At 41.8% G+C, this 20,184-nt stretch overlaps 1 protein-coding gene across 10 annotated transcripts in view; it reads left to right on the plus strand.

Annotated features, from left to right (window-relative positions):
- Trmt2b (tRNA methyltransferase 2 homolog B) overlaps window positions 1-20,184 on the plus strand; it is a 60,223-nt gene that overhangs the window by 6,242 nt on the left and 33,797 nt on the right. For 3 of the 10 annotated variants that reach the window (XR_004771384.1, XM_027433087.2, XM_027433090.2), the window contains exons 2-7: window positions 1,214-1,268; window positions 3,094-3,334; window positions 4,416-4,470; window positions 6,910-7,044; window positions 7,864-7,963; window positions 8,940-9,010. Coding sequence is in view for 9 of the 10 variants with exons in the window: in XM_027433087.2 (XP_027288888.1) it covers window positions 3,114-3,334; window positions 4,416-4,470; window positions 6,910-7,044; window positions 7,864-7,963; window positions 8,940-9,010 (582 nt within the window). In the remaining variant the exon portion in view is untranslated. Of the gene's footprint in view, window positions 1-1,213; window positions 1,269-2,154; window positions 2,223-2,358; window positions 2,415-3,093; window positions 3,335-4,415; window positions 4,471-6,909; window positions 7,045-7,863; window positions 7,964-8,939; window positions 9,011-20,184 lie in introns of all 10 variants that reach the window. The other 7 variants (XM_027433088.2, XM_027433092.2, XM_027433089.2 and 4 more) reach the window with 6 other exon arrangements.

Raw genomic sequence — 20,184 nt, forward strand, 5'->3', positions numbered from 1 at the left:
AAAAGCCTATGTATTTTTAATTCTAACCAATAACAAATATAACTTGTACAAAGTAAAAAAAAAAAAAAAAAAGAACAGTGCTCTACTAGGCATGGTGGCACAGGCCTCTAGTCCCAGCAACTCAAGAGGTTAAGGCAGGAGAATCAAAAGTGCAAGGCCTACCTGAGCTTCACACTGAGTTCAAGGCCAGCCTGGGCAACTTATTTAGACCTGTCTCAAAATATAAAGTAAAAAGAGCTGGTGATACAGCGTAGTGGCAGGGTGCTTGCGTAGCATAGATAGTAGGCTCAGTGTCCAGTAGTGTTGGAAAAGACAGAAAAAGGAAAGATGCTTATGGAGCAACGGCTAGGTAGCTTGTCTTGTTTGTTTTCTGTTGCTGTGGTAAACACTATGTCCAAGCCTCTTGGGGGAAGAAAAGGTTTATTTCAGCTTATAGCTTGTTGTCCATCACTGAAGGAATTCAGGGCAGGAACTCAAGGAAGGAACCTGGAGGCAGGAACTGAAGCAGAGGCCTTCTTATGGCTTGTCAGCCCACTTTATTTTTACAACCCAGTACCACCCACCCACCCCCAGTGGACTGGGCCCTCCCACATCAATCTAATCAAGAAAATGCTCCACAGGTTTCTCTGCAGGCCAGTCCAATGGAGGCATTTTCTCAATTGAGATGCCTCTTCCCAGATGACCCTAGCTGTGTTGAGTTGATGAAAAACACGCACCCTAAGGTAAATAGAAGGAAAGTCCTGTAATAGAGGAAGAGGGGTTCTCTGTCAGAACATTCTTATCCAGGCATTGATGGATACAGGGCCTTCCACCATGTTCTGAGGTCTCATTTCTTAAGTCTTGTAGAAATTTTTCCAGAGTTGTCCTCTGAGTTATTGGTTTGATTTCTTTCTTGTGTTCTACATCTGTATTGCCAACCCCCTTTCAGTTCCATGGTATCCTTAAATACATTGTGACAGTAATAACACCGAAGAGCTTTTGCCAGCTACTGGGCACTGTGCTTGGAGCTTTACAGATGTCATCTCTCTTTAATCTTCAGTTGAGTGCTTTTTTATGTAGTGTGGGGCTTTGGATTTAGGGCCTTATACTGGTGAGGCAAGTGCTGAGTCATTGATCTACTCCTCCGGCAGTACATTTTATTTTTATTAATTGTCTTTACTTAGCTCTTCCAGCTCCTATATGAGTATCATTATGATTTCTCTCTCTCTCACAGATGAAAGAGAAGAAATGTCAGAGGAATGACTAACCTGCTAGAAGCTATCTAGCTAGTAAGTATTAGAACTAGCAGACAGCCCAAACCCTTCTGTCATTCTGTACTCCTTCCTGAAGGCCCAGAGCTTTCATTTGTCCCTGCTCTTTTCCGGCTTTCCCTTTTGTGCTCCAGACGTCCTGGCTGTGTCAGTCCCTGCCTCACAGACCCTCCTTTGGCCTCTGTAGCTCCATGGATGCTGCTTCTCCTTCTTTTTGTTCTTTTCCTTTTTTATCCTGTCTCTCTTTTTCCCCATTCCCCCTTTCATTCTCTCTCCCCTTCCTTTCTTTTATTCTTTTCTTTCCTTCTTTATCGGGATCTGACTATGCAACCCTTGCTATCGAGAAGTCACTCACTATCTAGCTCAAGCTGGCTTGTCCCTGCCTCCTGAGCGCTCTGGTTACAGATGTGCCACCACCTGGCCTTCTTGGTTCCCCTTTCAGCAGCATCTCTTCTTGATCTCTTCTGGGTAGAGTTACTGTCCCTTGGTTTTTCTCTGCATTCAAAGTTCTTGTTTTAGCCGATGCCTTGTGCTTGCAAAACTGCTCAGACAGACCTTGACTTCTCTGTACAATACCTGTCTGATCTAAGAAGCCTTTCTTGAACATGCTTCAGGAACTGGGTTTAGCATATTACTCACTAACATTTTTCCTGCGTCTTCATTTGATCTTCTCAATTAGATTGGAACCTTGTAAACCCTTTCAGTACTGCTGTGACATGTTGCTTTGTACATTGTAAGCACTTACTAAATATTGGTTGTTGATTAGCTGTTGTGTAAAGGGGGCAGGTCAGGGATGGAACTGGTTGTAGCAATGTATCCTAGGGAACATAATCTTTATTCATCTCTTTATTTTGGGAGCGGGTTGTTTGTTTATTATTTTTAGCCATCTTTTCTGTTTTTATAGATTTATTTATCATGTATACAGTATTCTGCCTGCATGCCAGAAAAGGAAACTGGATCTCGTTATAGATGGTGAGCCACAATTTGGTTGCTGGGAATTGAACTCAGGACCTCTGGAAGAGCAGTGTTCTTAACCGCTGAGCCATCTCTAAAGCCCTGGTTATTTATTTATGTCTTTATTTATTTGTTTGTTTGTTTATATTTGTAGTACTAGAGGTTGAACCAAGGGCCTTACACATTCTAGGAAAGCATTCTACCACTGAGGTATGTCCCTAACCTTCTTATTTTGAGACAGATGGCCTGAAAATTGCTATGTAGATAAGGCTGGCTTTAAACTCACAGAGATCTGCCTGTCCCTGTCATCCAAGTGCTGGAATTCAATGTGTACATCAGCACACTCCACCTTTTTTTTTTTAACTTTTTTCTCTGTTTTTGAGACAGAGTCTCATGTTGTCTATGCTGGTCTTCAATGTAATTTACAGCTAAGGATGATATGGAACTTCTGATATTCCTGCTTCTACTTCCTGAGCACTGGGAGTTAAACCCTGGGCTTTGTACATGCTAGGCAAGCACTCTGCCAACTGAGCTACATCCCCAGCCCCTTATTATCTTTTAAATTTTGAGACAGGATCTCATTAAGTTAGCCAGGCTAACCTTGAAGTCACTGTGTAGTCTGGATGGGCCTTGAACTTATGATTTTTCTGCCTTAGCCTCCTGAATTGATGAGATTATAGGCCTATACTATCATGTCTGGCTTGAAAGTATGTCTTACAAGCCCTACGTTGTGCTCAGGAGGTACATTTTATTGAATATTCTGTGCTAGTACTATGGTTGGTGTTGGGGTTCCATAAGTATTTGTAAACCAATGACAAGGGCTTTATGAATTGTGCTTCTACATCCACCTTTCAGTGGGTGAATTACCATGTGTGTCTTTGATTGGCAGGCATCAAGAGAAGAGTCCTAATGCCCAACCCAAGATTACTCCTTTCCCGGGTGGGTTTCTTTTCCAACCCACGACTGCTTCCTTGGGATACTGCAAAACCACCAGATTTGTCACAGTCCTTTTTAGGCAGAGCACATGAGGGAAATTTCACTGGTGTGATAGTTACGAAGCATCCACGCCAACACAAATACCAGAAGAAACAAAGGCATTTTATATCACTACATGACTCCTGGCAAGAGAGGTAAGACTCAAGCTGATGCCATCTGTTTTCAGCGAGTCAGAATCTCTGGGTCCCACTGACGTTCTGACTGATGTGACTAATATTAGTAATTGCTAATCTGACTAATATGGCATTATGAAGATTCATGAAGATACTTCAAGTAGTGTGATCAGGGCAATCTTGGGGACTTGTGATGGGTAGTACTAGAACTACTTTTGGATTATAGGAAACATTCTTGTCTTAGAGTGTATCTCTGTCAGAAAGGAGCTCTTAAATTAGGAATATGCTTCTAAAGGTGTATGGAGCCTAGCATGGTGGACACTTGTAATTGCAACAATCAGGAGGTGGAGGCAGGAAGATCCAGAGTCATCCTCAGTGATAATAGCAAGTTTGAGGCTGGCCTGGGATGCTTGAAGCCCTTCTCCCAAACCAAAGTAAGATAAAAACAAATTAAAGAATTTGTTTTAAATTAAAAAATTAAACAATTTCAAAACTAAGAAAATAAAAATCAAAATAATATTCAGGGCATGATGGTTCATGCCTTTTATCTCAGTGCTTGGAAGGCAGAAGCACTCGGTGAGTTGAAGGCCAGGCTGGTTTACATACAGAGTTATAGACCAGCCAGGGCTACATAGTGAGATCCTGTCTCAGAGGTAGAGGAGGGGACAGAGAGAGAAAAGAAAAGCTACTATATGAATTGGGCATGAATAGTCCTCTTATAGCCAAACAAGCACAAATATACCTCATTTTATGCAACAAATGTATTTTTGAAATCAAATTATTTTTTAAAAGCATTAAGGAGGTGAGCTTTTTAGAGGCTCCTAGAGGTAAAGCTTTTTGTAATATGACTAATTACCACCTAATAAATCTGGATTTTTCTTATATTGAATTTGCCCATCTGTTCTGCATTGTTAAGTAGTAGACATCACCAAAAATGGGCTCTTCTCCCAGACTCTCATCTCCTTAGGGGAATGAGAGTCAGTTGTAGCTTCTGAATTTAAGTAAAACATCAGAGAAACTGGTGACAGGAAGTACTTGTGCATAGTAGGTGCTCAGTACATATTTAGATCATTAACGATGTGTCTGAATTATCTTATTCAAGGCTGGCTGATGTTGTGACTCCACTCTGGAGGCTGAGCTATGAAGAACAGCTCAAGGTAGGTGTCTAGCTTGAGTCTTCTCCTCCTACTCCTACAGCAGAATGGCACTAGACTTATGGAAAACCTCATTAGAGAGTTCAATCCAGTGACCCCATGGGTCCTTTTGTTTTTGTTTTTGAAGCTGGTTTCCATCTCACTATGTAACTAAGGATGACCTCGAACCTTTTGATCCTCCTGCCTCCTACATTACAGGAATTGCTTTATCACACTTAGTTTATACAGTTCCTAGGCGTAAACCTAGGGTTTCACAAATGCCAGACAAGCACTGTCTCAAGGAAACCATGTTCTCAGCCCACCCTGCAGGTCTTTAAATTTGGTTTGCTAATGACTCTGGTGTTTGAACTTTAGGCTAGTTATAGCTTCTAAACTCTAGACCCATATATCCAATTGCTGATGTTCTTTTTGTTTTTCTTGTCATTCTTGTGTGTTTGAGTAATAATATAGTCCAATTTCCTAACACAGGAGCCACCAGCCGCATGTCTGTTCAAATTTAAGTATAGTCAATTTTGCCATAATGTTTGCTTTGAAAACAAATTTGTTCTGGTGGATTGATGTATTAGAGAACAATTTGAGCATAATACAGGTTTCATGTTTGCCAGGAACAATTTTGTTTATGAGAAGCGCTAGATGAAAGAAGGAAATTGCACCCAGTTGACTGGGTTGTATAAGAATACGTAAGATGCATATGCATATATGTCAAGCATTTACTGGTTCCCTCAGTTTTCTGTGGATGCTGTGGACCATCTCTATTCACTGCTGGTGACCAAATACTCCAGTGTACTTTTTGGCATCTTTGTCCACAAACAAATCTTAGGTCTTTGGGGAAACATTCTATGCCTATTGTCATATTCTTCTTTTTTTCTTTTCACAAAATTTTAAGATTTTATTTATTATTTTATATGTATGAGTACTTTGCCTACATCATGTGTGTGCACCATGTTTATGCTTAGTGCCTTTAGAGGTCAGAAGACATCAAATCCCCTGGGACTGGAGTTACAGATACCATGTAGATTCTGGGACTCAAATCTGCCTCCTCTGCAGGAACAAGAGCTCTTAACTGATGAGCCAGCTCTTCAGCCCCATACTCTTATTTTGTTTTCGTCATTTGACATGCATAAAGTGGTGCTGTTCTTGTCACATCCTGTTTTAGAAAGTGCAAGAGTGTTTGAAATTCTCTCTCTGTCTCTCTCTCTCTCTCTCTCTCTCTCTCTCTCTCTCTCTCTCTCATACACTCAGCTATAAGAATGACAATAAAAAGCTTGGCATGGTGGTGCACACCTTTTATTCCAGCACTTGGCAGGCAGAGATAGGTGGTTCTTAAGCTGGAGGTAAGCCCAGTCTTCATAATGTGTTCCAGGCCAGCCAGGGGTACATGGTGAGACTGTCTTAAGAAAAGATAGAGCAGGGGGCTGGAGAGATGACTCAGTACTTAAGAGCACTTGTTGCTCTTCCAGAGGCCCTGGGTTTAATCCTCAGCCCCCACATGGCAGTTCATCCTCAGCCCCCACATGGCAGTTCACAACCATTGGTAATTGTAGTTCCAGGGGATCTGACACCTTGTTCTGGCCTCCATGGGCACCACACACACACACACACACACACACACACACACAGTGCATAGATGCACATGCAGGCAAAACACTCAGACACAATAAAATAAAAACAAGTAAACTTTAAAAATCTGAAAGGCCTAAAAACAAAGAATGACAGAAAGGAACCAAGGCCCAGATGACAGACAATCGAAGCACCATGGGTATAGGCTGGGAATCTGGAGAAGTCAGGTGATGGCTGTGACCAGTAGAAATAAGAACACAAGGGCAGAGAGGCAAGGTATGGAGAACAGGACCAGCAAGAACAGAACATGCAGTGGCCCTAAGGAAAATTGAGTTCAAGGTGTTTGGTGCAGGACTTGGGACAAGGTTGATCAGGGATACTTTGTGAAGGGCTGCCATTAGAACATGGAATTAGAATCACATTCCTCCCTCTGCTTTCTTCTCTGAAAGCTGCTTCTCTGTGAATTCCCTGGTGCATTGCAGAATGTTGTGTGCCTCCCTTTATTTCTCCCATGAGCCCTTCCTGAGGCTCAGTAGGCACATTTCAGTACTCTAGCCACATGTGACTAGTGGCTACTGTGTGTGCAGAACATAGCAGAGGCAGAACATTTCCATTATAGGGTGTTCTACTGGGCAGCACTGACAGCTACTTTAAGTGTTTAATCTTAAAGGTCAGATGAAAAGATGAGCTCACACACAACTCCCTCTTGACCTTTCCTTAGCATCTTATTAAGTCTTCGTCTGTGCTGGATTTCCTGCTTCTCTTATCTGCTAAGCGCATAACCCATGAATCTTGGAGAGATCCTCTTTTGTTTTCTTTTCTATTCTTTGCAGTGAAAATATAAAATTATTTGCTGCGTTGCATGCATTCTTTCTGCTGCAGGTGAAATTTGAAGCTCAGAAGAAAATTGTACAAACACTAGAGTCTTACCTGCAAGTGCTCCATGGAGTCAGTGGAACAGTGGCCGCACCCCATTCAGAGGGGTTGCACTGTCACCTCCATCCTATTATACCCTCTGTAAGTCCCCACCTCCCTAGTTCTTACTGACTGTGGCCCTGGAATGGCTGATGATGCCAGCATTGTCCACTGGGCCCTTGCCGGGGCCAGGTGATTATCATGCATCATTTTCTCATTCTTCTGTTTACAATGGCCCTGAGGGATATTTTCTGTCATTTTGTAAATGAAGCTATCAGGGAATACAGAGATTAGGCAATTTACCTAGGGCACACATCTAGAAAGTGTCAGAGCTACTGTTTACATATTCTGGACTGTCGGATGCAGAGCCCACTTTATCAGTCACTACCATGCTTCCTTTTTAGGCAGATTCCAGGCTTTAAAATCCTTCCTAACAGTGCTTCCAAATAGCAGAATTTCATTTATGGCAGAAGTTGGCATACCACGTCCCTGAGACCAAATCTGTCTTTTTGTATTATAGCCTAAGTCACCTGTTTGTGTCTGTGGCTGCTTTCTCGGGGTGGGGTAGTGGGGCAGTGTCACTGTCGAGTAGTTATGACAGGTGCCATATGTCCTGCAAAGCTGAAACTATTCCAGCTCTTGACAGGTCAGGTTTGCTAGCTCTTGCTTTATGGCAAGATTGGAATTTCTTTTTCAGAGTAGCAAGGAAACTATTGAAAAGCAAAGCAAACCAACAGCACAGATCAGAAATATGCTGTAAAGAGTGTTTGGATCATTTCAGCCACAGACTTTCACATGTACCATACCTCCCAAGTCAGCATCATTGGTCCCCATTCAGAGAACATGGCTGCATTCTCTTTCTTGTCCTCTTTGATTTTGTTTGATCTCTCATTCTCCTTTCTTTCCTTCTGTCCTCTCTAGCCTATCATTGATGGCTACCGAAATAAGTCCACCTTCTCTGTGAACCGGGGCCCGGATGGCAATCCAAAGACTGTGGGCTACTACCTAGGAACTTGGAGAGGTCAGTTGAAAACAAAACAAAGCAGACAAAAATACAAACCAGTGATGGAGAAGGATACGGTGGGCACAGATAACAGTGTCAATAGGCGTGGAATACACAAAGACCTGAAAGAAAGCTGACTGTGATGCAGCTTATGATAGCAAGGTTGATCTGGGTTAATTCCTGATGATTATAACAGTGATAGTTCTCACTGCCTTTGCCAATTCTTCCTCTAAATGCAATTTAGCAGATAACCCAGTGAGGGCTTAAAGTAATGTTTCTGTCATCACTGCTGCCACCTCCTTATTGTCATTGTAATCTTTATTTTTGCTCCTGGCCATATTGGGAGCAGTGCCCTCATTGTTTGTGAGTCACTATCAGTCCCCATCCTCATAGTCCTCAAAACTAAATCTTTCTCTGCTGAATCCATCTTCAAAGAATTGGCAGGGAGAGGGGGTACACGTGAGGGAAATCACAATGGCATCGTCTGAAACTCAGTTCCTGCATCCGTTCCCAGATTCCATTCCTGAGCTTTTTATTTCCCCGTTTTCAATAAATCAACTCGAAGAACCTTCATTGGATTTTAGTCACACTGTTAGTCACATATCCATGTGCCTTGAGCGACAGTTCTTTAGGGCAAGCAATGCACTTGACTTTTCCCTTCATGTGCTGACTTTATGACGTCAGTGTTCTATGGTGCAGTAATAGAAACACAAAACCAGTTGCATTTTATTTCCATCTTAAAATCTGAACAAGAAGCAGATATCATCACCTGGCACACTCATGGTATGAGAGGATGTGTTTAGGACTAGTTGTGTTAAGAATTAGCTGATGAATGGCTAAATGAGGGAACAATTAGGTTTTCTCTGAAAAAATAGCTATGGACTTGAAGTTGGCCTTTTATTTCTTTGTATCAACATATACCTCTGAAGGGGGGACTTCCAGCTGCTGGGTGAGGATGAAAACCATATAAATAAATAATTTTTTCTTCACGTAGATGGGAATATCGTCTGTGTACCTTGTAGCCATCTGAAAAACATCCCAGAGAAACACAGTCAAGTGGCTCAGGTAAAAATGAACAATAGCTAGTAGAAGATGACCTGGGGCATTGTAGTCTAACTGCACTGTCCCTGACATTTTAATATGGGGGCCTGCTGTGACTGCTGGAGGGAAGGAGGGAGCTCTGTGCTGAAAGCCTACCTTTTAATGTGGGCAGAGCATTGTCCCGGTTTTGTTCCAGGGACAGGAGAATGTGGGAGGCAGAACTGCTGTTGTTATTGGAAATGTCAAGGGGTCCAAGGACATTAGTAGCAGGGAATAAGCACGAAAAAAGTACTGCTGAGACCATGGTGTTGAGTCAGGTGTTCCAAATATTTGAAAGGTTAATGCTTTCAGCAGAACAAAGAAAGAACAAAGAAATACCTTGAGAGTTGTAGGCATGGCAGTAAGTCATCTATCATGAGATTGAGCTGGGGACATAGCTCAGTGGTAGACTGCTTGTTTAGCATGGATGAAGACCTGGCTTTGATTCCTGGCACCGGAAAAAAAAGCAAATTTCTTGTTGGATTGACCCCTCAGACATTTTTCAGTCCATTTTTTGGGTTCACTACGGGGTGCCTACTGTGTTTCAGGCAATGTACCTGGAGCAGGGCTACAGTGGCGACTGGGATTAAATGGTGCATGTGTTCACAGATATGAACCTCCAAAAGCTGAACCCTTGCTGAGGATTGAACTAGACTCCCAAATGACTCTCTTCCTCCCCTTCATTCTTACCAGCACCTACCGTTTTAATGATTCTTGCTTCTGACATTGGGGTGCTGATCTTTCGTGGGGCATGTGATAACTTCCAGGACACAGCTGTTTTTATAGACTCGTTTTCCAGAATCCGCATGCCCTTCAGAATCAACTTCTTGTCCTATTTTTGTGGGGGAGTTTTCTATTTTATTACATCTAATTATGTGCATGGTGTGTGTGTGTGTGTGTGTGTGTGTGTGTGTGTGTGTGTGTGTGTCTGTGTGTGTATGCACATGTGTGCTGTGGTACACTTGGGGAGGTCAGAAGACAAGAGTCTCAGGTGTCAAACTCAGGTTGTCAATGTTGGTGCTAAGCACTCTTCCAGTGAGCCATGTCACTGGCCTCTTGTTAGTGATAATTCTAAACTCTTACCTTTCTTTGCATGTTTTAACTGGCGTGTTTTTTTTTTTTTGGTTTTTCGAGGCAGGGTTTCTCTGTGTAGCTTTGGAGCCTATCCTGACACTCGCTCTGTAGACCAGGCTGGCCTTGAACTCACAGAGATCTGCCTGCCTCTGCCTCCCGAGTGCTGGGATTAAAGGCGTGAGCCACCAAGGTTTTGGAAGATTATCATAAGAAGCTCTCAGAAGCAAACTTCTTTGGGTGTTTGTTCATCTACCAGTGTCACTGAAATCTGACCATTCTTCTAAGTGAAAGATGTACTTGTTTCCCCTTGTCCTCATCAAAGCTGCTCTTTGTTTTGGACTCACTTTCTGCTCCTTCGGTTCCCTGTCTTCCATTACACACCCCTTCTCCTGTTTCTTCTCATCCTCCTCACGGCTCATTTTACTTCATAGTATGATTAATATTTCTCACCTTTAAGAAATTCTAATAACTCTTATTTATGTCCTGAACACTAGTGAAACTGATATTGCCTGAGCCATCAGTGAACTTGGTTTTCTATCCGTGAACTCAGTTTTGTCAAAGCCCATAGCTTTCTGCCCCTAGCTTACTTTTTTTTCTCTTCCTTTAGCACTGTCTGTCTCATTCTTGTTTCCCTCCTGAAACACTGACTTCTTCATTTAGTTTGTGTTACCATTCTCTGATGGCTTTCGGCCTTTTTTCTAAATATTTTTTTTTATTTGTGTGTGTCTGTCTTGTATGTGCAAGTGCTTGCAAAGGCTCCCTTGGAGCTAGAGTTGTAGGCAGCTGTGAGCTACCTGATGTGGGTGCTGGGAACCGAACTTGGATCTTCTGGAAGAACAAGCTCTCTTAACCTTTTATCCATCTCTCCAACCCCAACTTTCCTCCTATCTGGTTGGCCACTTCTTAGTCTTCCTCCTGGGATTTTAAAAACATTAATTCTCCTTTCCTACTATCATTGTTGGTGTCCCCGAGGACTCTATCCTAGGCCTTCTTCTTTCTGAATATATTCTTGGGAGATAGTACCCAACCTTAACTGGTGCCTTGAATAGCTTCTCAATAAATGGATAGCTGTTGTCTCATATTTACATTCCATTGTCCTCTTAAGCTTGAGGAAGTTCCCAGAGTCTTCTAGGCAGTCTTGGAAAGCCATCAACTGGGGATCTTGGAACCAGATCAGTGTTGTCCTAATCTGGTCTTCTCAACTTCTGTGTTGTTGCTATTTTGTATTGTAGTATTCTTTCTTGTGAGGGGCTGTTAGGTCCATTGTATCATGATTAGCAGTGGCTGTAGTCTGTCATGATTAGCAGTAGCTGTAGCGTCTCATCTATTAGGTACCATTAGTTGGTAATAATCAAAATTGATTCTCCATGGTGAACAGTTTCCTCATTCTGATAACCAGGGTCCTAAATTTTACATATCTCCTTATTTTCCCAAATGTTTCCTCCACAGTTTAGTTATTGCCATTTTAGTGGACTAGAAACCTGTGTCATCTTAGCTCCTGTCTCAGTTCCCCCTTCGTCCTCGACATCTAACCCATGTCCAAGTCCTTAATGGTTTTACTATTCTAGAAATATCTTGAGTCTATCCAGTTCTACACTGTCAGCACTTGAGTTCAAATGACCATTCTCAGTCATCTGGATTAGTACATTAATGTCTGCACTGTCTCCCTGCCTCCAGCCCTTCTCTCAGTGCCTTCTCCACTCAGAGTCCCAGCTGTCTGTAAACTGAAAATAACACAGCGCCATTCTGCTAATAGTTCTACAGTGGTTTCCCAGTCATTTTTTACTTTTTAAAAAAATATGCTGTGTTTGTGTTTGTATGTGTGTGCGTGTGTGCTTGTATACACATTCACACACAGGCCATGCCACATCTGTGGAAATCTGAGGACAACTTACTAAAGTTAATTGTCTCCTTCTACCGTGTAGGTTCCAGGGATCAAGCTCATGTTGCCAGGGTTAGCAGCGAGTGCCTTTATCCGCTTGAGGCACCTTGCCATCCCTGCCCAGTATCTTTTAGAATGGGAGTTTAAATTCTTTACCCATTCACTTTAGCATCTTCATGACAAGGTTCCCAGCCTTATCTCCTGCCCTATGCCTCCCTGCTTTCTTCTTCCCATTTGTACTGAACCCCTGTGACACTGCCATGCTATCTCATTCCTGTCTGCCTGCCCTCTCTTTCTAGAATGTTTTCAGTTTGCAACCTATTCCCACCACCGTCACTGCTATTTATTCTCCAAGATTCACTTCAAGCCTCAGTTCTATAGAAAACTATATCCAACTCCTCAGTCTGATTAAGAATCCCTGTCGCTGCACATGGTTATCTCTACTGTGCATCTCTTGTATAGCACCTGGTACACCATATTTCATTGTCTGTGGGGGCTTCCCACGCTAGCCTGTGGATGTAGCTGCTCTGCATTATCTAACTTTGTATAGCACCAAGTACTGATTCATACACAATGTATGTGAGTTTGGCACATTTGGTGAAGTAATACTTACTGTTTTTCCGTATTCTCACCTACTTTCCATCTATTTTCTTTAGATGATTTTGAAGCACATTGTAGACATATCACATAAAATGTAAACATTGGATATGAGTTCCAGGAGACTGAAGTTATCTATTAAAACTGTAACCTTACACCACCATCCCACCTAAATAAGGACATTTACCCATAATATAAAATACCTGGTATTTAGATTTGACATTAATTTAGCTAGTGTTTTGATTTTTTTCAAGACAGGGTTTCTCTGTGTAATAGCACTGACTGTCCTGGAACTCACTCTGTAGACCAGGCTGGCCTTTGAGTTGTTTATTTTCTGAGCTTAGGATCTTCCCCTAAAGGATGAAATGCTTTATTTTCTCTTAAAATATCCTGCGGTGGGGGACGGGGCACTGGAGAGATAGCACAGTGGTTAAGAGCATTGACTGCTCCTTCAGAGGACCGGAGTTCAGTTCCTAGCATCCAAATGGCAGCTCACAACTGTCTGTAATTCCAGTTCCAGGGGACTGACACCCATGGCAAAACACCAATATACATAAAATAAAAATAAATAAATTTTAAAAATATCCTGCTATTTCATCTCCCCTTTAACATCCTGTTTTAATGAGTTTCTCTCCAAGACGGAGAGTTGTTTGTTTTGTTTTGTTTTTTCGAGACAGGGTTTCTCTGTAGCTTTGGAGGCTGCCCTGGCACTCACTCTGTAGACCAGGCTGGCCTCAAACTCACAGAGATCCGCCTGCCTCTGCCTCCTGAGTACTGGGATTAAAGGTGTGCGCCACCAACACCTGGCTCCAAGATGGAGAGTTTTAGCTCAGGAAATTACTACACAGAAGCACACGTGCTGTGGGTGCATACCTGTTGTCACTGTGCATGTTGAGGCCAGAGGTATATGTTGGGTTGTCTCCTTAATCACACCCCAGTTTATTTTTTGAGACAGATTATTTCACGGAACTTGGAGATCATTTACTTGGCTAGGATGACTGGCCAATCAGCCTGAGAAATCCTGTCTGTGCCCTCCCATTACTCAAGTCAGTGCTGGCATTATAGGTGTCTGCTGCTGCACCCCACTTTTCTGTGGGTGCTGGGGACCCAAACTCTGGTCCTCATGATTGTATGGCAAGCACTTTACTGACTGAGTCATCTCCCTGTCCCTTTGTCTGTTGTTGTCATCTGTTTTAAGACAGGGCCTCCCTATGGAGACCAGGCTGGCTTTGAATTTGGCAAGGTCCTGCATTTGCCTCTTGGGTGCTGAGATTACATTTATGTGCCACCACACCCAAGGGTCTTGTCTGTCCTGTTTCTTATATCCTGTCTTGCTTTCTTGGTTTGCACCTTTGTTCATCTGGAGTACAATCTCCATTAGCTTCTTGAGGAAAAGTATCTCAGACATAATTGTTAAATTTTTACACATCTATATGTTACATCTTTTTCTACCCTGAAATGACTGAAAATGTTTGTAGATTTAAAATTCTGGGTTTGAAATCATTTGACCTTGTAAAGTTTGCAGACTGTACTCCATGGTCATCTGACCAGTAAGTAGTGTATATGAGTCTAACAAATCTTGATCCTTTGTAGGTAATGACTCCTTCCTTACCTGATTTCTTGAAAGCTTTTAGGGAACCTATTCTTTCTTCCCTTCTTTGTGGGTTGGGGTGGGGGGTAACAATCTCACTCTATAACCTGGGCTGACCTGGATACTCACTGCATAGATGAGTGTGATCTTGAACTTGTGGCTATCCTGCTGCGTTTTCCTCTCAAGTGCTGGGATTACAGGCATGAGCTACTATGCTTAGTGTAGGGAAGTCTGTCTTTATCCCCAGAATTTAATGACCATGTGGCCCTTTCTTTACCTCATTCTACCAACACTTCTTAGACCTTGTCCGTCTGGAAACTAATACTTCAAAATGTAGGGAATTTTATTTTTTCTAATACCTCCATCTGTTCTTTTTTCTATGTTCTCTCCTCTTCCTCCTACTCCTCCTCTTCCTCCTCCTCTTTTTTTTTTTTTTTTTTTTTTTTGTAAGACAGGGTTTTTCTGTGTAGCCCTGGCTGTCATGGAACTTATTTAGACCAGGCTGGCCTCGAACTCACAGAGATCCGCCTGCCCTTGCCTCCCAAGTGCTGGGATTAAAGGCGTGAGCCACCACTGCCTCGCTTGTTCTCTTCTTTTTCTACCTCCCATTCTTTGACTCTTAGAATTCACTGGCTGCTTTTATAACCTCTAGCACTTTCTTTTTTTCTCTCCATTTTTTAAAGTTAGAAATAAGATTATTTTCAATGTTAATCCCAGTTCACTCTCCCTTCCCTCCTCCCCTACCACCCCCCCAACTAAAACCCTACCTATCACATATCTCTGCTCCCCAGAGAGTGTGAGGCCTTCCATATGGGGTCACCAGAGTCGATCATATCCTTTGGCATAGGGTCTAGGCCCTCCCCTGTGTGTCTTGGCTCAGCGAGTATCCCTCTATGTGGAATGGGCTCCCAAAGTCCACACCTATGCTCCTCTAGCACTTTCTTACCTCATCCTCCATCTTTTTTTGTCTTTTTATCATTGTGGAAAATTCTTGACTTAAATGCCAAAACATTTGCTGATTTTCTTCTATTCTCCTAGTATTACTATTATTTTATTATCATCTCTATTCCTTTAACACCTCATTGTTTTTAGTAATGGAGCATCCATCCATGTACCCATCCATGTGTCTATCTATCCATTTACTGATATCTGCCTCCTTTGGGATTTCTTCCTCTTTAATTTTGTATTTTATCCTAGAGGCTGTACTCAGTTTTCCTGGTTGTTTATATTTAAAAGCCAATTGGGAGTTGGGCTTGAGTAGGTATACTGTTTTTTGGGTTCACTTCTGGTGATTGTAGGGCTCTTTCACGTGTTTCTGTCAGTCAGGATCAATAATGTGGGGCTATTACTTTCTCTAAAGAATCATCTTCAAATCTCCTGCCTAGTTGCTTGTGTGCAAAGGAGACCTGAGGTCCTATTATTAGCAATACAGATTTACATACTCTTCCTGGATCTGTCTCTTCATTTTGTGCTTAGTCTAAAAAATTTAGTGCTATTGTGGGGCATTTTTTTTCCCTAAGAAAAGAGCCTCCAGTCACCTGATAGAGGAAGGTCACCAGATAGAGCAGTTTCTTGGTGGGATGAAGAAGTGAATTTGTTTCCCTTTAAAGAATATTATTTTGTGTGTAGAGGTGTTTGCCTACATGTGTAGCTGTACACAAACATGTGCTTAGTGCCTGTAGAAGCCGGAAGAGGGCATTGGATCCCCTGGGACTGGAGTTCTGTTTGTGAGTCACCATGTGGATGCTGAGAATTGGACCTGGGTCCTCTCCAAGAGCAGCTGGTGCTCTTAACTGCTGAGCTGTCTCTTTGCTTTCTCACTTTGATGCACAATCTTGCCATGCAGCTCAGGCTGGCCTGTATCCCAGACTGGCATCAAACTTAGATTTCTCCTGCCTCAGTCTCCCAAGTGATGGGATTGGAGGTATGTATTCCTTTACCACTTATTTTCCAGTTTTGTGTTCAGATTGTTAATCAAACACAGATGGTAGTAGCCATGTACTTCATCATGACACTGTTCTCTCCAGTGTCTTGTTCTTTAGGAAGAAGAGTTTACTGAGTACACTGTAAGGGAGCGGTGGGCTGGGCAGAAGTTACAGTACTGATTGCATCCTTTCTGTAGTGCTTTATACCTTCAAGCACGAGCCTTTTCTGGACTGTGTGGGGTGGTAAACCTTGTATATCTTCAGGTTCCCCTTTCAGTTTTGAGACTGGATCTTGCTATGTAACCTAGGTAAGTCTTGAGCTTTCTATCACCCTGATTCTGCTCTTTACATGCCAAGATTATAGGCATATGCCACCTACCACAGCACATCTTTTAAAAATATTTATTTTTCCGTGTGTGTGTGTGTGTGTGTGTGTGTGTGTGTGTGTGTGTGTGTGTGTGTGTATGTATGTATGCATGCATGTATGTATGTATGCCTGGTACCCACAAAGGCAAAGGCCTGATAAGAGCATTTGGGGTGTGTGTGTGTGTGTGTGTGTGTGTGTGTGTGTGTGTGTGTGTGTGTGTATGCCTGCTACCCACAAAGGCCAGCTAAGAGCCATTGGGGTGTGTGTGGGGGCGTGTGTGCATATTTATGCCTGATACCCACAAAGGCCAGCTAAAAAGCATTTGGGATATAGCTGGCTTTCTGTAGAAAGTAACATAGACTCAGGTGAGTGTTTACTAGTTAGTAAGGTGAAAGTTGATGTAAGTAGGCAATGAGGTGAAAGTTAACAGAGACCATACCGTGTAGTGAGAGGTCATTGTAGTTCCTTACCATTTATTGTGAGTGAAATGGGAAGCTGTTGAAAGTTGTGATTGGCAGGGGGATGTCATCACTAGGTTTAAGTTTTTAATAGGATCACTTGGATTTTGTGTATCTTTCTTCCTCTGGGTCCTCTATGCCTGGAAATAGTCTCCCTTATCCTTTCATGCATTTAAAAAAATCTAGTTTTTATATATGAGAGAAAACATGATATTTGCCTTTCTGAGTCTGGCTTCTTTGGCTTAATATGATACCCTCCCATTCCATCCATTTTCTTGCAAATGATATTATTTCATTTCAATTTATGGCTTAATAAAACTCCAATAAACCATCTTTTTTGTCTATGTCCCCCTGCTGGTGGACATCTAGGCTGGTTCCACATTTTGGCTATTTTGAATAGTGCAACAGTGAACATGGTTGTGCAGATATCTCTGTGTTATGCTGATTTGCCTTCCTTTGGGCATATACCTTGTGCTATGGTCTAGCTGGATCATAATGGTAGTTTTGGCTTTAGGTTTTTGAGGAACCATACTGAAATCCATAGTGGTATCACTAATTTACACTCCTACCCCATGTTTAAGTTCCCACATCCCTGACAGCTTTTGTTGTTTGTCTTCTTGCTGATAACCATGCTGAGGGGGGTGAGGCACAGTCTCAGTGTATTGTTAATTTGCATTTCTGTGGTAGCTAAGGATATGAAACACTGTAAACATGGAGGTTTTTTTTGCCATTTATGCTTTTGAGAACTGTCTGGTAAATTTGAGTATTTGTTCTTTGAGTTTTTAGTATTTGAGTTTGTTCTATGGTCTGGGTATTAATCTCCTGTCAGATGCACAGCTGGCAAAGATTTTCTCATGTTCTCTTGTTTTCTCTTCACGCAGTAACTGTTCCATTTATTGTTCAGAGACTTTCCCCCTTGCTTTTTGTTGTTGTTGTTGTTTTGTTTTGTTTTGTTTTTTTTGAGACAGGGTTTCTCTATATAGCCTCAACTATCCTGGAACTTTCTTTGTAGACCAGGCTAGCCTTGAATTCAGAGATCTGCCTGTCTCTGCCTCCCATGTGCTCGGATTAAAGGCATGCACCCCCCTCCCCAGTTTGTTTTCTGAGACTTTGAATGTGACTCAGTCAATGGAGTTACTTTGTGAGACATACAGCCTTAGCCAATTTCATTGTTATGTGAACACCATAGATGTACTTATAAAAACTTGTGTGGTATAGGCTACTGAACACTTAGACTCTAGGCTGTGAATTCAGCCTGTTGTTTGTAGAGGCAGAGTAAACAAAAGAACTCAAGAAGAATCAAGCACAAAAGAAAGTGATGTAATCGTGAGATGCTGTAAACACTGGATGTGTGAGGCTGCTGCCAGTGGAATTCAGTGTTATGCTTTCCAATGAACATTATCTGTATGAGTAACATACTGTGAAATAATAGAAAATATAATATGAGAACTACATAAGGCAGTTAGCAATCAATCATGTTATCATCAAGTATTATGTTCTGTACATCATTGTATGTGTTCTTTTATATGACTGCCAGTAGAGTAGGGTTTGGTTGCACCAGCAGTCTGGGAACAGAGGAGGAGCTGTTAAATGGGGCTGAAAAGGGGCAGCTAGTGAGGTTGAGGGAAGCAGGATAGTGGTGTTCTGGGAGCCAAAACATGCGAAGACACATTCACCAGCTGTGTCCCATGTTGCTGAGGATGGAATGTTGGACTTCAGGACCAGGTAGTTGGTGATCTTAATGCAAACAGTTTAGGTGGAGTGATGGGAACCTTATTCAAGTGATTAAAAAGGAGATTGGGATATATACCGTTCTGTACTGTTCTTGTGAGTTTGGCTACAAAAAGAAGCAGAGTGTTAGCTAATAGGGACTAGGAATTCAAGAAAGGTTTTCTTTTGAGACAGAATCTCATGTGGCCCAGGCTGGCATCCAGCTTACTACACAGTTGAGGATAACCTTGAATTCTTGGTTCTCCTGCCTCCATCTCACAAGTTCTGGGATTGCAGGCATGATACTTGACTCCTTGAGTTTTCTTTCTTTTAAACATTTTTTAAGTTTGTTTATTTTTGTGTGTGAGTGGTTTTTGTCTGCAAACATATATGTGTACCATGTGTTTGCCTGATGCCCACAGAGGTCAGGGAATAGTATTGGGTCATCTACAACTGGGGTTATAGATAATTGTAAGGCCAGCTCAGTGCTGGGAACCAAACCAAGGTCCTGTAGGAGAGCAGCAAGTGCTCCTAACCACGGAGCCATGTCTTTAACCCCTGCTTGCTTTTTTAGAAAGTGAGAAAGTGAAAGAATGCTTGTCTATTAATGGGAATGATCTAGCTCTGAGGCAGAAGATGATGCTTCAGGGGAGAACAAAGAGAATTGTTTGAACAATGGGCTTAAATAACAATACATTTTCTAACTCCTTTATTTCACCTGAGTAGCTATTTTAATTAGAAGATCTGTTGAATCTTAAGACTTAAGTGTTCTCACATAAAACAGGAAGTTTTTCATTTTACAATGGTTATACAACGATGGAGATGTAGTTTGTATTTCCTTAAACATTATTTACAGATGATGTTTCATTTTTTCAAGACCTCTGACATTTGAATCTTGAGTCCCTTTTTAACCAGGAAGTAAATGACAACTGAACTGGTCTTTTTAAAAAATATTACCAATCCCAAGATTTGAAAAAATATGTTCAGTGGAGTTAAACATATCTTCTGTATAGGAGGTGATAGAAAAAGTGATAAAGTGTAGCCTTCATTGATCTGATCTTTCCAGGTAGCACTGTTTTTTCATATATCTTCTTCCCTAGATAATTTGGTGTTTTGTTTGAAAATGTAGTAGACCTAGCTTTCATGTAATGTGAGAATAAAAGACACAAGAAAATCAGACAGTGTGTCCTATGGCTTCCGTTTGAAAAGTTTAGTTTTATTGATTTGGGGGGGTGGTTTTATGGATCAAGCCCAGGGTGTTGTGCATGGTTCTAAGTCCTCTACCAATGAGCTACATCCCCGTTCTTGACTTTAAGGATATTTGAAATCATAGCAACTAAGTAGAATTGTATTCAATTGTAGCTAATAGAGTTGACATCTGATTGTATGTTATAGAAATGATAGGCTTGCACCAGGAAGTTATCAGTAGGAATAAATCATAGCAGCTTTGTAAGGCATTGGGAAGTGGTGCCAGGAATAGTTTACAGAAATGGCAGTTTCTTGTATTTAGTATCTCATGTAGAATAAATTGAGGTCTTACATCTGAATATGCTTT

Source organism: Cricetulus griseus, chromosome X, assembly GCF_003668045.3.
Source record: "Cricetulus griseus strain 17A/GY chromosome X, alternate assembly CriGri-PICRH-1.0, whole genome shotgun sequence".
In the NCBI taxonomy this organism is placed as follows: Eukaryota; Metazoa; Chordata; class Mammalia; order Rodentia; family Cricetidae; genus Cricetulus; species Cricetulus griseus.